Here is a 13,094-nt window from a genome sequence, read left to right as displayed (position 1 = left end):
ACATGCAAAAACAAGCAAAAGGCTTCAACCTATACTTTGCATCATATACAGAAATTAAGTGAAAATGGATTATAGGCCTACATGTAAAACTTAAAATTTCTGGAAGAAAATCTTTGTGACTTTGGCTTAGGCAAGGTTTTTCTTTATGTGATATAAAAATCACAATCCATAAAAAAAGAATACTGATGAGTAAGACTTCTTTATCAACATTAAAAACTTCTGCAATTCAAAAGACACTCTTAAGAAAATGAAAAGACAAGTTGCAAACTGGGAGAACATCTTTGCAAAGCATGTATCTGTTGAAGGCCTTGTATCCTGAATATATAAGGAACACTCAAAATTCACAATAAGTAAATATATAACCCAACTGAAAAATGAGCAAAAGGTTTGAATAAACACTTCACCAAAGAAGACAGATGGATGGCAACTAAATGCATGAAGAAGATGTTCAACAGGATTAGAAATTGGAACCTTCATACTCTGCTTCTGGGGATGGAAATTGGCACAACCAACTTGGAGAACAGTTTTGCATTATTTTAAAAAGTTATACACATGCTTGTCATATGACCCAGAAATTTCACTCTAGGAATCTAACCAGGAGAAATGAAAACATATTTCCACACAACGACTTATATGTAAAGGTTCAGAGCAGCATTCATAAGAGCCAAAAGGTGGAAACAACCCCAATGTTCATGTGGTGAGTGAATAAACAAAATGCAGTATATCCATACAATGGAATACTGTTTGCCAATAAAAAGGAAAGAAATACTGATATATGGTACAATGTGTATGAGCCTAAAAGACAATATGCTAAATTATGTGCAATGTCCTGAAAAGGCAAATCTATAGAGACAGAATATATATTACTGGTTGCCTAGGCCAGTGTGTGGGAAGAGAGATGGACTGATACTGGGCATAAGGGCTCTTTTGGGGATGCTGGGGATGTTCTAAAATTGTATTGTGGTGATAGTTGCACAACTCTGTACATTTACTAAGAGTCATTGAATTGTACAGTAAGTCCCCTACATATGAACAAGTTCCATTTCAAGAGCACGTTTGTAAGTTCAATCTGTTCGTAAGTCCAACAAAGTTAGCCTAGGTACCCAACTAACACAATTGGCTATATAGAAAAGTACTGTAATAGGTTTATAATACTGTTCACACAAATAATACATAGAAAACAAACACAAAAAATAAACATTTTTAATCTTACAGTACAGTACCTTGAAAAGTACAGTAGTACAGTACAACGTTTGGTGCTTCTTAGCAGTATCAGCTGCATCACTGCTGCTTTTACGCTTCTGGACATCCTGGGCTTGAAATAAAGATACTTACTACTGTGCTCTATACAGTACTGTACAGTAAAGTACACAAAAGTACAACCACTTGTAGAAGATGCGCCCACATAACAATGCACGTCAGACACGTGAACTAATTTACATGATTGGACATGTGAACACAGGTTTGCATCTTTGAAAGTTCACAACGTGTAGGGAACTTACTGTATACCAAAAATGGATGGTTTCTATGGTATGTAAATCACAACTCAATAAAGCTGTTAAAAATATATCCTCCAATGTCTTCTTACTGTACCCAGAATTAAATCTAAACACACAAATTCTAAGCTCTTTGTACCCCTCTGCTCCTGTTTTCCCAGGAAAATGAGTGATTCGTCAAAAGTCTTGTGTAAATAAAACAGATTTTAAATGGATTTGGACAAATGAGGTACCCGGGAGGAATGGGAAGTGGGTTAGTGATGAAAAAAAGAAATGGGGACTTGTTACCCTTGTGGTTGATTGTCTACACCATGCTGTTCAGGCTTAGGATTTAATGCCCAGCCTTCCATGCTCTATCCAGCAACTGGGTAGTTTGGGCTAAGATTAAATGTAAGTAAAAGGTTGTTTCTTTCACAGATCTACAGAGTGGGCATTATGCCAGCCACTGCTTAAATGCATACACACATAACAGCTTCCTTCTCTTTTCATTTTCTATCAATCTTGCAGACAAAAAAAATGTATTAAGCAAGTGCCACTTACCCAACAGTGTGCTGGATCCTGGGGGTGACTGAAGAGAAGACCCCTTCCTTCAAGTAAAATTATTGATTGTGGTCCAATATAGAAAATAGATCAAATCATAACTATTATGGTTCAAGTGGAAGTGGGTCCCAGAGTCTTTATTCTCTCCTCAAATCCAACCCTGCCTGACTCTACCAGAGTGGCCCTTGATACACCTCCCTGCAACTCCCAGGGCTCCTCAGAACATTACTTCAAAGCCACCAATAAAATCTATCCTCTTCATTTCAGAAATGAAGAAACAAATGTCCAGAATGGGAAAGGAACTAGCCCAAGAGCATGCAGCTATGGTCCTCTGAGTCCTCTACATGTACAGACTTTCAAATGAAGCAATTTGAAATCTGGATAATTATATATATAAGAGCCTTCTAGAAATTGACACCATGCCATATTTCTGTCTGTAAACTCCATGTCATCTAGCACACTGCTTTGGCTCAACAATTACATTTGGAGTGACAATAATGAATGCAAATAAGTGGTAAGTCCAGGGTACTGACTGTAATCTCAGTAGTCTCAGAGAAAGAAAGATATTACCATGGGTGGGGGGCTTTAATTCATTCAGTTAACATTTACTAAGAGTGTATAAGTTCCAGAAACTGGGAAGGAATTGGGTGTTAAGAAAGGATTTATTTAATAAAAATATCTACCTATCTATCTATCTATCTATCTATCTATCTATCTATCTATTTTTGGTGTCTACTATGTTCCAGCAACTGTGCTGGGCACTTGATACGCTATCTAATTTAATCTTCATCATGACCACATAATTAGGTGTGTTTAGCTTCATTTTTACAGATGAAGAATTTGAGGCTGCGAGAAGTAAAGTGACCTGCCCAACATCACAAAGCCAGGAAGTGCAGAATCCAGTGTGCTGAACCTGATGACCTTTTCACCATACCAAGGAACTTTCCTCATATGATTTATTTCAAGGCATGGAAAACAAGCCAATGGGGTGAATCTTGTCCTGGATCAGTCAGTCACCAATTTTAAGGGTGAAATAGGGCACATCATGGAACCTCTTGGAAGCTTGGAAATTCTATCTACCTGAGAAGTAGGACTCAGTGTAGCCCTGCAAAGAGTTGTTGGATGCCTCCACGAGATGGAATCTGTGGAATGTTTGGCCCTACAAGTGAGGAAAGCATCCAAGTCATTAAAGACCCAATTTTATATGGAAAATGTCCTAATGAAATCCTCCCAAGAGGCTAAGGCGCAGCTGGTATGGCCACGGAATCCCAGGAAATCCACAGAATACTTCCTTAGGGTTTTCCACAATCACTGGGGCTACAGTCTTACTTAAATCTTGAATGAAGATTCCTGACCTCCCTAGGCCACAGCCTCTCCAGACAGAGTCCTGGACCAAGACAAAAATATTCAGCTGGCTAACTTCTTTCCAATGGCTCTTTGCTGACTAATGTGGAGAAGGAAGGATAGAGAGCAGGAGAGGTTCTAGGGCAATGGATCATCTATTCCTGGGACAAACTTGGCGGGCTCAACTGTCACCCAGCTTAAGGAGTGACTTAGCCCCAACACTCACTCAACAAGCAGAGTAGGAAAGCTGGGACCTGTAGGACTTGAGGATGGGCAGACAAAGTGAAGACACTGGCTAGCAGAGTTGGATGGAAAACTGCCCAGATTTGTTGATGAGCTAAGGGAATGGTGGAAAGTGGACAGATCCAGAATATATTATATAGGCATAATCCGCCAGGTCTTACTAATGCAGTGGTTTTTCCAAGTGTGTTCCCTGGACCAGCAGCAACAGCATTGCCTGGGAACTTGTTAGAAATGCAAATTCTCAGGCCTTCCGAATAAGAGACTCTGAAGATGGGACCCAGCAATCTAGGTTTCAACCGCCCGCCAGGTGGAGCCTAATGCACGCCCAAGTTTGACAACCACTGTGCTAGTGTTTTGGATACATGGAGTAATAGAGGGAAGAATGAAGAATGATTCCAGATTTGGGGATGGGGGTGACATTTACTAGTGATGGGGGAGACTAGGAAAGGAGAGTGGGGGTGGGGATGCGGGTAAAGTTGACAGTTCTGTTGGGGTCTGTTTAAGGTGCCAGTGATATATCCAGTGGGGTTGGTTAAGTGGGAAGTTGGATATGTCAGTACAGAACTCAGGGGAGAGATCAGAGCTATTCACCTTGATTCTAAGATCCTTGAGAAGAGGTCTAATTCATCTTAGACTCTGAGAATATCCCAGCCCTGTGTATGGCCTAGAACAGGTGCTTGGTAAATGTAACTGAATGAAAAAAAAGGAGCCAGCTTTTCCTGCCTACTCTAGTCTGATGAGAACATTGCCTAAGTACCAAGTGTTCTTCCATTTAATATCTATTTGTGCATCTGGAAAAGCAGCTACTGTTGGAAAAGAAGTTTTCTTTGAAAAGTTCACCTTGAAGACTTTCTTATAGCTTAGCACCAAATGTCAACTCCCTTGCATTCTCTCTCCTGTAGTCAGAATTGGCTTGACTTGCCCATCCCTAAGTTCCAGAGTTGCCAGCTGTTCTGTGACTTGTTGTTGAGTGAGCACTGGGGCCAAAGCTGACTTAGTTTTCAAGCGAGGTGATAGTGGAGCCTGCTGAAGCTGCCACAACAATGACAGAGGGAAGGAAGGAAGGAAGGAAGGAAGGAAGGAAGGAAGACAGACTCATGTCAATTCAGAACTTTACCATAGGGGGCTTCCCTGGTGGCGTAATGGTTGAGAGTCTGCCTGCCAATGCAGGGGACATGGGTTTGTGCCCCGGTCCGGGAAGATCCCACATGCCGCAGAGCGGCTGGGCCCGTGAGCCATGGCTGCTGAGCCTGCGTGTCCGGAGCCTGTGCTCCACAACGGGAGAGGCCACAACAGTGAGAGGCTCGTGTACTGCAAAAAAAAAAAGAGAAAAACTTTACCATAAGGCAGAATAACTTGAGTGCTATAATAAATCTCCCTGTGAGAGCCCAAAGGGGTAAGTGATTCATTTGGACTAGAGAATTTGAGGTTTTGAAAAAGAGATGGTGTTTGCTCTGGATCTTCCTTGGAGAATAAGTAGGATTTACAGGCTTGGAATAAGGGAAGGGCATTAAGAAAGAGGGATCTGCCAGCTACATGTAAAAGAATGAAATTAGAACACTCCCTAACACCATACAGATAAATAAACTCAAAATGGATTAAAGACCTAAATATAAGAATTGACAGTATAAAATTCTTAGAGGAAAACATGGGAAGAACACTTTCTGACATAAATCACAGCAAGATCTTTTTTGTCCACCTCCTAGAGTAATGAAAATAAAAACAAAAATTTTAAAATGGGACCTAATGAAAGTTAAAAGCCTTTGCACAGCAAAGGAAACCATAAACTTAACGAAAAGACAACCCTCAGAATGGGAGAAAATATTTGCAAATGAAGCAATGGACAAGGGATTAATCTCCCAAATATACAAACAGCTCATGGAGCTCAATACCAGAAAAACAAACAACCCAATCAAAAAATGGGTGGAAGACCTAAATAGGCATTTCTCCAAAGAATACATACAGATGGCCAAGAGGCACATGAAAAGATGCTCAACATCACTAATTATTAAAGAAATGCAAATCAAAACTACAATGAGGTATCACCTCATGCTGGTCAGAATGGCCATCATCAAAAAGTCTACAAACAATAAATGCTGGAAAGGGTGTGGAGAAAAGGGAACCCTGTTGCACTGTTGGTGGGAACGTAAATTGATACAGCCACTATGGAGAACAGTATGGACGTTCCTTAAAAAACTAAAAATAGAATTACCATATGACACAGCAATCCCACTACTGGGCTTATACCCTGAGAAAATCATAATTCAAAAAGACACATGCACCCCAATGTTCATTGCAGCACTATTTACAATAGCCAGGTCATGAAAGCAACCTAAATGGCCATTGATAGATGAATGGATAAAGAAGATGTGGTACATATATACAATGGAATATTATGCAGACATAAAAAGGAATGAAATGGGATCATTTGTAGAGATGTGGATGGACCTAGAGACTGCCATACAGAGTGAAGTATTGTTTTGGCCAAAAAGTTCGTTCGGATTTTTCCATAACATCTTACAGAAAAACCTGAATGAACTTTTTGGCCAACCCAATAAGTCAGAAAGAGAAAAACAAATATCGTATACTAATGCATATATGTGGAATCTACAAAAATGGTACCGATGAACCTGTCTGCAAGGCAGCAGTAGAGACACAGACGTGGAGAACAAATGTATGAACACCAAGGGGGGAAAGAGGATGTGGGATGAATTGGGAGATAGGGATTGACATATACACTAATATGTATAAAATAGATAACTAATGAGAACCTATTGTATAGCACAAGGAACTCTACTCAATGCTCTGTGGTGACCTAAATGGGAAGGAAACCAAAAAAAGAGGGGATATATGTATATTTATAGCTGATTCACTTTGCTGTACAGCAGAAACTGACACAACAGTGTAAAGCAACAATACCCCAATTAAAAAAAAGAGAATGAAGGACCGACATTAGCAAAGGCATGGAAAAATGGAAATATATAAAACAGTGAGGAACTTCTGTGTGGATAAAGAATAAGGTGAATGAAAATCAGAGGTAGTAGATAAGATTGGAAAGGTAGGTCTGGGACAGACTTGTGGGGGAGAGGGACATGAATGCCATGGCAACAATTATAGGCAAATGTTTATGGACATACAGTAGGAAATGACTTACAATGATAAATGAATCTTATATTGTGACCCAATACACACAAACACAGATAGAAAACTGAAACAAAAGTTCCCACAGAGAATACCTACCATTTCTTATGCAATGTATGCTGATATTTTCTATCTTATTTTGTTTAATTTTTTTTTTTTACAAATCCAACTAGCAGCTACTTCATTTCATGACCTACTAATGGCTCATGATCTGTGTTTTGAAAAATACTGCTACAGGCAATGGGAAATCGGTGAATGTGTTTGAGGAATAACATAGTAACCCCAGTGCTTTAGGAAGGTAGTTCTCATAGCAGTGTAGATGGAATTAAAAATAGGGGGCAGACTGAAGACAAGAAAGCAATTCTATAGGTAGAAAGCGATACAATATTATAATTATCCAGGTTGGTCATGATGAAGGCCTAAAACAGGACAGTGAGTGTGGAGGTTGAGAGTGGGGCATGAATATGAGCCAGATGTTGAAGGTAGGACTTGCTAACTGATCAAATGTGAGTTATAACAAAGCAAGGGTAATCAGCATCAATATCCAGGTTTCAATCTGAGGTAACTGTGCAGAGAATGATGGCATTAAACAAGTGGTTTAGTGGGAGGAGCTGGATTGGGGCAGGAAGAGACAAAGTCTTAAGAGTTGATTGACTTCAGCTGTGTCTGTGGAACAACCAGGTGGACAAGCCCAGTAGACTGTGGGATATATCAGATTGAAGCTTGGAAGGAAGTTAGAGGGTAGAGACTGGAGATATGAAGATAATATTTGAAGCTGTAGGAGTATAAGAGGTAACTCAGGAGAATGTGTAGAGAGAGAAAAAGAGAAGACTTAAGGAAAAGACTTAAGAGGACCTACTTAATGCTACAATATTTACTTCCAAAATGAGTTTTTCCTTTCTTAAGTGAGGAAAGTTTATTGTGTATGGATATGTGTGCACTAGGGCATGGATGTGTGCAACGTGTGTGTATGAATGGCATGTGCATGTTAAGGAAATATTAGTATGTATTTGGGGAGCTGGTGAAGGCCTCTGGTTGCTCTAGCAGTGGCTACACTCACTTTCTTTACCTCATGGCTTCTTCTCCTTTCCTTCTCTCTTTTCCATCTCTCCTCTTTTGTTCCATTCTTTCCTTCTCCTTTCCACATATCCACATGCTCCTTCATCACCACTTGGAAGCCCAAGAAATTGATGGGCAAAATAGACCAGTGTGGGACTTGGGGCCCAAGGTCTGCAGCATAGTGTTGGAGTGTGGTTGGGGTTAGGAGGAAAGACAGGGCTGTGAGCATGTGGTCAGAGTCAGAAGTGGGGAATGATTTGTGGTGGAAGAATCCATTCCTGAGACATTTTCCACTTCAAATTCTGCCATCAGTGTGTATGTACATGAATGTGTGTCACTATGAATGTGTATATTTCTGTGCTTGTGCCTGGGGGTGTGTCTGACTCTTAGCTTGACTTAATCAGGTTTTTGGGTGATATTATCCTCATCACTGCTACTTCAGTACAGAAGTAAAATTATTTTTTTAACAGAAATAGGCTGCTTTGTTTATAACTTTGAGGGATTTAGGATTAGAGCAGTTGAAGAACTGTGAATAATGCTTAATTAGATTATCAGCATTTGTTGAAATGCATATGCCATGTGAATAAGAGGATACATTCTCTCTTCCTTTCCTAGCTGTGTGACCATAGATAGGTTACCTAACCTCCCTGAGCCTTAGTATCCTTATCTGTAAAATGGGGATAATAATTCCTACCACAGATTTCCATTAGCAAGAGTTGAACACTAAATGAGCTAAGAGCTTTTAAATCAGTAGGTGTTCAACTAATGTTAGTTCCTTTCTCCAGTTCCTTCTACCCCTTCCTTCTCTCCACCTCTCATACATGTTTTACTGGTCCACATGTGAAAATCGAGTTGTGTTTGTAATACTTTTCCTATTTTCAGTTCTTAAACCAAGTGATATAACGTTTGCATATTACTGTAAAATTATCAAAAGAAGGCTAATTTAAATCACTTTTGGTGCATACACATCTAGAATTATGTCTTCTTCATGGATTGACCCTTTCTCATATAGTTCAGTCATGTTTTTAAATCGACTGTCATTTCATTGGTGTATTTAGACCATTTATATTCAACATAATTATTGATATGTTAAGGCTAAGTCTGTCATTTTATTTTCTGTTACCTGTTTTTTCTCTCTGATTTAGTTTTTTCTCTTTTCTTTGCCCTGCCTTCCTGTGGGTGACTTGAACATTTTCTTCAAATTTCATTTTGATATATCTATAATTTTTTTAACTAAAGCATAGTTGACATGCAATATTATATTAGGTTCAAATGTATAGCATAGTGATTCAATATTTTTATAGATTATACTCCATTTGAAATTATAAAATATTGGCACTATTTCCCTGTGTTTTACAATACTTGTATCTTATTTATTTTATATATAGTATTTTGTTTCTCTTAATCCCCTACCCCTTATCTTGCCCCTCACCCACTTTCCTCTCCCTGCTGGTAACCACTAGTTTGTTCTCTATATCTGTGAGTCTGTTTCTGTATTTTGCTATGTTCATTCATTTGTTTTATTTTTTAGATTCCACATATAAATGACAACATACAGAATTTATCTCCTCAAAAAACTAAAAATAGAACTACCATATGATCCAGTAATACTACTCCTGTGTATATAATCCAAAGAAAATGAAAACACTAATTCGAAAAGTTACATGCACCCCAGTGTTCATAGCAGCATAATTTACAATAGCCAAGATATGGAAGAATTCTTAGTGTCCTTCAACAGATAAATGGATAAGTAAGATGGAAATTTACCTCCCTTTTACATTCTTTTATACTCCCTGCTTTAACATAAATGTCTTAACTATTTCCTCTACATACATTCAGAACCACATGAGACAATGTAATAAATTTTGATCCAATCATCAAACAGGATTCATACAACTCAAGAGGAAAAGAAATTCTGTTGTATGTACCCATGTTTTTGCCAACTGTACTCTTTCTTCCAAGGTTCCTACTTTTATTGTTTCTTTTCTGTTTTAAGACTTACTTTTTTCATTCTTATAGGGTAGACCTCCTACTGATAAATTCCCTGTTTCCTTTCATCTGAGAATGTCTTGATTATCCCTTTATTCCTGAAGGATATTACCACTGCACATAGGATTCTGGGTTGACGGTTCTTTTCCTTCAGCACTTGAAAAATGTTGTGCTACTTCCTGCTAGGGCCTCATCAGTTTCTGATGAGGAATCTGCTGACTTTCTATTTCTTTTCCCTGAAGGTACAGGTAAGATGTTTTTCCTCTTTGGCTGTTTCCTACATCTTTTCTCTGCTTCTGATTTCAGAAGGTTGACTATGATGTGTCTTGGTATGAATTTCTTTGGGCCTTTTTGATGGTGTTTGCTTAGCTACTTGGATCTAGAAATTTATGCCCTTTGCTCAGTTTGGAAAGTTTTAAGCCACTACTTCTTCAGGTACTTCTGGTCCTGCCTTATTTCTCCTCTCTTTCTGAGATTCTGTTGACATGACTGTTAGATCTTTTGTTATAGTCTCACAAGTCTGGAGGATCTGGCTCTGCTCAATTCCTTCTTTTCTTTTCTTTTCTTTCTTTCTTTCTTTCTTTCTTTCTTTCTTTCTTTCTTTCTTCTTTTTTCATTTAATTTCCCTCTGTGTTTTTACACTGCGTTATTTCTATTGTTTTATGTTTAAGTTGTCTGATTCTTTCCTCTGTCTTCTCCATCTTGCTGTTGATCCCATCCATTGAGTTTTTAGAGATTTTTTTCCAGTTTTCAAACTTCCACTTGGTTCTTCCTTGTGTTTTATATTTCTTTTTGAGACCTTCTATTTAAATGCTGAGATTTTATATTGTATCATTTGTTGCAAGTGTGTTGTGATTGCTCCCTGAAGCATTTTTATGATGGCTGCTTTAAAATCCTTGTCAGATAATTCCAACCTCTGTGTCCTCTCAACCCTGGCATCTGTTTACTTCCTCTTGCCACTGAAACTGATAATCTTGGTATGGCAAGTAATTTTTTTTCAATTAAATTTGGACACTCTGGATCTCTCTTAACACTTTTGTCTTTGCAGGCCTCCTCTGATGTGCTACTTTTGCAGGGAAGAGGGGCAGTACAAGTCCAGGTTCTCCACTGGGTCTCTGATTGACATCCAAGTTGGGGAGAGGATCTTTGTTATTGCTGGTTGAGGGTGAGAGTTCTGGCCTCTCTTAGGCCTCTTAGGATCCCATCCCAGCTAGTAGTGGTAGGAATGCCAGGTTTAACACTGGTGAGGGTCGAAGCCATGGCCCCCCATTTGGTCTATACTAGAAGGGGTCACTTTTCCTTGTTCCCAACTGTTCCTTCCCTTGGGGTTGGGTAGGGATTCCTTTAAAATCTGGTAAAAATAAGTCTAGGCTCTTCACTTGCAGGCATAAGTTTCTTATTAGCTGCACTGTTATTATGACAGCTGACTTTTTCCTGCACCAAGGTGTCTCACTCCCTATATCCTGATTCTTTTGCAGAAAAAAAATTGCAATATAAACCCTGTCTACCTTTTCCTAGGCCCTGAAGGGATAGAGTGGGAAGAACAGAGCCTCTGCACACAAATTGACTGGGTTCTTGTCAAAATCTGGCATTTTCAAACTGTTTGGCTCTGGAGAAATTATTTAAATTTTCTGAGCCTCCATTTTCCCAGTTGTAAAGGAAGTGTAGGAAGTTCTCAGATAGCCAAATGCGCAATAGTAGGTCAAGCGGCTTGGCACACTAGGGGCTCAATAAATAATAGTCCCTTCCTTTTATTCTCCAGCAGAAGTAGAAATATAACCCCTGCAAAGGACAAAAAAGCCAAGGTGCTTCCCCACCACCACCATCTTGTGTGAGTCTCACCCAAGGCATTCACTCCAAGAGTTAAATCTCTTGGTCAAACTCTTATTTCTTAAAGGGACACACTTGATATCCTCCCTCATTTTTCTTCAGGTTCCTGGAAAACACTAAAGGGAACGGCCCAACCCAGGGCACCCTCAGAAGGAGGGTGGAAGCCGAGGCAGAGTCGGGTCGGTGGCGGGGAGGGGGTTCTGGCAGAGAAGAGTGGGTGAAGGAAGGCCTGGTATTGGCCCAGGCAGTCCACTCAACTGGCGTTATTGTGCTCTGAGCAAGGACAGCATCATTGCCTAGCCAATGCCACTCCTGGAGAAAAGGGGTAGGGGACGCAGGCAACACGCACTTTGCATCCCGCCCATTCGCCCATCACCTCTGGGGCCTGAGAGCAACTGTTGCAGGTGGCAACTGCCTCCCCAGTCTCCATCACTCCCATCCCCCTTCCCAAGCACCGGGTAGGAGAGGTAGAAAGTGGTAAGTGAAAGCAAAAAATACATAAGAGCGAGTGCTCTCTGTCCTCCCTGTCCTGGCCTGCAAGGGATTCCTCCGCATCCCCAGTCTGCAGCCCCCAGCAGCCGCCACCAGCCCCAATGTGTTAGACTCTGCTCTCAAAAGGCTCGCCGGAGCTCGAGGTCCTGAAGTTGAACAGAAGACTGAAAGAAACAAATCTAGACACCTAAAGAGCAAGGAGCCAAATACACCTTGGATCTTACAAACACTTTAAAAAATAATGTGTCCAAGAATGCCATTCCCCCAACTCCCACCCAAGAAGCAAAAAGCTGTCTTTGGACCAACACCCACCCACTCCCGTCCCCCCCCCCCCCAACACAAACACACTTACACCGTGTGTCTGCATCTGGCTTTCTCAGATACATCTGGCAAGAGATTCCTCTCGGTAGGTCTGTTTCTCTGTCTGCCTCTCTCTCTCTCTCTGATAGTCTCAGTTCCGATTCTCCCCTGCCTCATTCCCATCCTTGAATTCCGTGGTGAATGGGATCCTTTTCAGTCCCCCTCCGCAAGTAGCCCAACAATAGACACTTTCCGTAGCTAGCAGCCCTCTCCCGCAGTCAGGGATTTAGGTAGCTTCGGAGGGGACTGGGAGGGCGCTGCAAAGTTCCACTTACCTGATCTCTTTAATGCTTTCCAATTTGCACATGATTTCTTGTTCATCTGCCATGCTTTTCACTCTCACTTTCACGTCCTGAGAAATGTACAAACACACAAGCCCAGGGATACAATAGACACAATGTAACCACCTCCTCCCGGCATGGGGCTCTGAGCCTGTGCGGTAGGGACATGGAGAAGGCCTGGGAGCTGTAGTCCGCAGCTCCAGGACCAGCCAGGCAGCCCGGGGGTCTGCAGGACTACAACTCCCAGAAGGCCAAGCGAGACATTGCTGTTTCTCTTCCTGCAGCTGCACTTTAAGTCAATTTGTCACAGATAATTGTG

At 40.6% G+C, this 13,094-nt stretch overlaps 1 protein-coding gene across 2 annotated transcripts in view; it reads right to left on the bottom strand.

Moving 5' to 3' along the window:
* The window catches only part of LOC132417834 (zinc finger C4H2 domain-containing protein), a 36,008-nt gene extending 23,116 nt beyond the window's left edge, over positions 1-12,892 (bottom strand). For both annotated transcript variants that reach the window (XM_060001658.1, XM_060001659.1), the window contains exon 1: positions 12,770-12,892. In XM_060001658.1, the coding sequence (XP_059857641.1) occupies positions 12,770-12,822 (53 nt within the window). In that variant the 5' untranslated portion in view covers positions 12,823-12,892. The remainder of the gene's footprint in view (positions 1-12,769) is intronic.
* Positions 12,893-13,094: the final 202 nt, after the last annotated feature.

The sequence above is a fragment of the Delphinus delphis genome, chromosome X (assembly GCF_949987515.2).
Source record: "Delphinus delphis chromosome X, mDelDel1.2, whole genome shotgun sequence".
In the NCBI taxonomy this organism is placed as follows: domain Eukaryota; kingdom Metazoa; phylum Chordata; class Mammalia; order Artiodactyla; family Delphinidae; genus Delphinus; species Delphinus delphis.
The sequence above is the reverse complement of the archived record's forward strand: the minus strand, read 5'-3'. Positions and strand labels throughout refer to the sequence as shown.